This window comes from Eimeria mitis, genomic scaffold (assembly GCF_000499745.2).
Source record: "Eimeria mitis Houghton genomic scaffold, Emh_scaff332, whole genome shotgun sequence".
NCBI classification, from domain to species: Eukaryota; Apicomplexa; class Conoidasida; order Eucoccidiorida; family Eimeriidae; genus Eimeria; species Eimeria mitis.
In genome coordinates, this window is record NW_013571658.1 from 8,476 (window position 1) to 11,327 (window position 2,852).

General features: G+C 43.8%; 1 protein-coding gene across 1 annotated transcript in view; it reads right to left on the reverse strand.

Annotated features, from left to right (window-relative positions):
- Window positions 1–296, reverse strand: part of EMH_0008280 (CTP synthase, putative) — a gene marked incomplete at both ends in the record, with an annotated part of 8,353 nt that extends 8,057 nt beyond the window's left edge. Inside the window, one exon of the mRNA XM_013498299.1 lies at window positions 209–296. Coding sequence (XP_013353753.1) covers window positions 209–296 — 88 coding nt within the window. The remainder of the gene's footprint in view (window positions 1–208) is intronic.
- Window positions 297–2,852: the final 2,556 nt, after the last annotated feature.

A 2,852-nucleotide genomic window follows, 5' to 3' on the forward strand; every position in this document is an offset into this window, starting at 1 on the left:
TAGATGCAGACAAAGCCACTAGAGACAGTCACAGACAAAACCCTAAACCCTAAACCCTAAACCCTAAACCCTCGGCTGGAGTATACTGACTATGTGCACTGAGCAAGAGAAACCCGCACAGAAAAAGAGAGATACAACTCCCACAAACCCCAAACCCTAAACCCTAAACCCCAAACCCTAAACCCTAAACCCTAAACCCTAGACATACCTATGCTGCTGATGGTGGTCCCCTTTCCTAGACCACTCATCGTCCCCCCCGTAACCACCAAGTATTTCATCTTGGATTCCTTCTCCATCGCGGGTGTTGTTGCTGCTTGCACCCTAAACCCTAAACCCTAAACCCTAAACCCTAAACCCTAAACCCTAAACCCTAAACCCTAGACTGTAGATGTCAGGGTGGGTGTAAAGAGGGAAAATAAACACAGAAAAAAACAACAAGCAGCAGAAAAAAAAAGGGTTTAATACAACAGCCTGAGAAGCGCAAGAAGAACCTATCGAGATTCAAAACCCTAAACCCTAAACCCTAAACCCTAAACCCTAAACCCTAAACCCTAAACCCTAAACCCTAGACCCTAGGGCAGGAATATAGAGATAAAAAAGTTTTTATAATGAAAATTTTAAATATACAGAAAGAAATAAACAACAATAAACCCTAAACCCTCTTGGGGTGTATGTACAGACACTGTGGGGCGGCTGGCATCGGTCGCGGTGAGCATACAGGCTCCGGTGGTTGTTTTTTTTTTGTTTTTTGTGTTTATTTATGAATAAAAAACATAAAATATTTTATTTTTTATATTTAATTTATATTATTTAATTTATTTTTTGTCTTTAGCCGAAAATAAATACCTTTATATACACTGCTTCGCTGCTACGCCCCCCTGCATCCATCGGCAGCAACTTTCAGGTGTATATACAGCATCTATCCCCGTGTATATGCTGCTGCAGCTGTATAAAAAGAATAAATTAATATTTATAATGTTTTATTTTATTTTATTTTTATAAATACGAAAAAAATCCGAGAAAATACACCCCATATACCTGCGTATACACCCCGTGTATCTCGATGCTGTATGTACAGTGTATACACACATCTATATGGATGCTTGTGTGTATATACACCAAAATATAAAATATATATTTAATTATATATTTTAATGAATATTTAAATTTATATTGCGGTTTATACCGGCCCTAAAAACCCCAAATATAAATGCTGCATGCGCTGTAGTATCTTCATATATCTTACGAGGGTTTAGGGTTTAGGGTTTAGGGTTTAGGGTTTGGTGCTACAATCCGTTGTCTCTTCTCTCTTTCTTTGTATTTATATATGTATGCAGATAGTCTCTAACCCTAAACCCTAAACCCTAAACCCTGTAAACCCTCTATACATAAGCCCTCTAAACCCTAAACCCTTAAACCCTATAACCCTTCAAACCCTAAACCCTAAACCCTAAACCCTAAACCATCTAAACCCCCATAAGACTCTAAACCCTCTCAGTGGGGTGAGCTGGCTGTACACCCCGTAAACAAATGAAACCCCTTTCTGCTGTTTGTTGTATACTTTATTTTATTAATATATATATATATATATATATATATATATATATATATATATATATATATATATATATATATATANGTTGTTATTTATTTAGTTTATTTATTTATTTATACACTCGATGTTCTCCCTAAACCCTAAACCCTAAACCCTAAACCCTAAAGCATCTTTTCTGTGTCGCTTGATGCCGCTCTCCCTAAACCCTAAACCCTAAACCCTAGACGCTAAACCCTAAACCCTAAACCATTAAGCCGCCTCTTAAAGCCTAGGGTTAACCCCTTCATTGAATCGAATGCGCTTTTAGGGTTTAGGGTTTAGGGTTTAGGGTTTAGGGTTTAGGGTTTAGGGTTTGTTAGGAGTTGCGGCATCCTTATAGTGACGAGCAGAAAAAAAGGGTTTAGGGTTTAGGGTTTAGGGTTGACCACTAACAAACAAAAGAGAAAAAAGGAGACAAAAGGAGACAAAAAGATAAAACAAAAGGAGACGGTGTAGGGTGTATACACACCCAACAGGAGCTGCATATACACCCCATCGAGGGTTTAGAGAAACAGAGACAGCAGAAAGGAGACAGTGTGTGGTGTCTCTCTTGCTGCTGCTGCTGCTGCTCCTGCTGCTGCTGCTGCTGTTGCTGCTGCTGCTGCTGCGGCTGCTGCTGGTGCTGGTGCTGGTGCTGCTGCTGCTGCTGCTGCTGCTGCTGCTGCTGTTGCTGTGGCTGCTGCTGCTGCTGCTGCTGCTGCTGCTGGGTTTCAGGTGTCTGTACACCCCATAGCAGCAGCAAAAGGAGAGTTGCTGCTGAAGGGGGTGTGGGGCCGCAGCAGGGGAGACGGGGAGGAGACGATCCCAGACAGAGACAGCACATCTACCCCCAACGGAGACACAGCAGATGAAGGCCGCACTAGCTGCTGCTGCTGCTGCTGCTGCTGCTGCTGCTGCTGCTGCTGCTGCTGCTGCAGATGCAGAGAAGGAGAGATCAATCCGTATGTGAGTTGCTGCGGTAGCGGCAGCTGAGGCCGGTAGTGAAACCTATACTGCTGCTGCTGCTGCTGCTGCTGCTGCTGCTGGTGCTGGGCTGCTGCTGCTGCTACACCTGCAACTGCTGCTGCCTCTGCTGCTGCAGCAACTGCCGCTGCTGCTGCTGCATGCGCTTGGCTTCGCTGCTCCTGTATGTTTAAACTGTTGCTGTTGCTGCTGCTGCTGCTGCTGCTGCTGGGTGGTTTTCTATGTGTCGGGGAGGAGGCTCTTGCTGCTGTTGCTGGTAGCCCTATCCCTGTTGTTGCTGCTGCTGCTGCTGCTG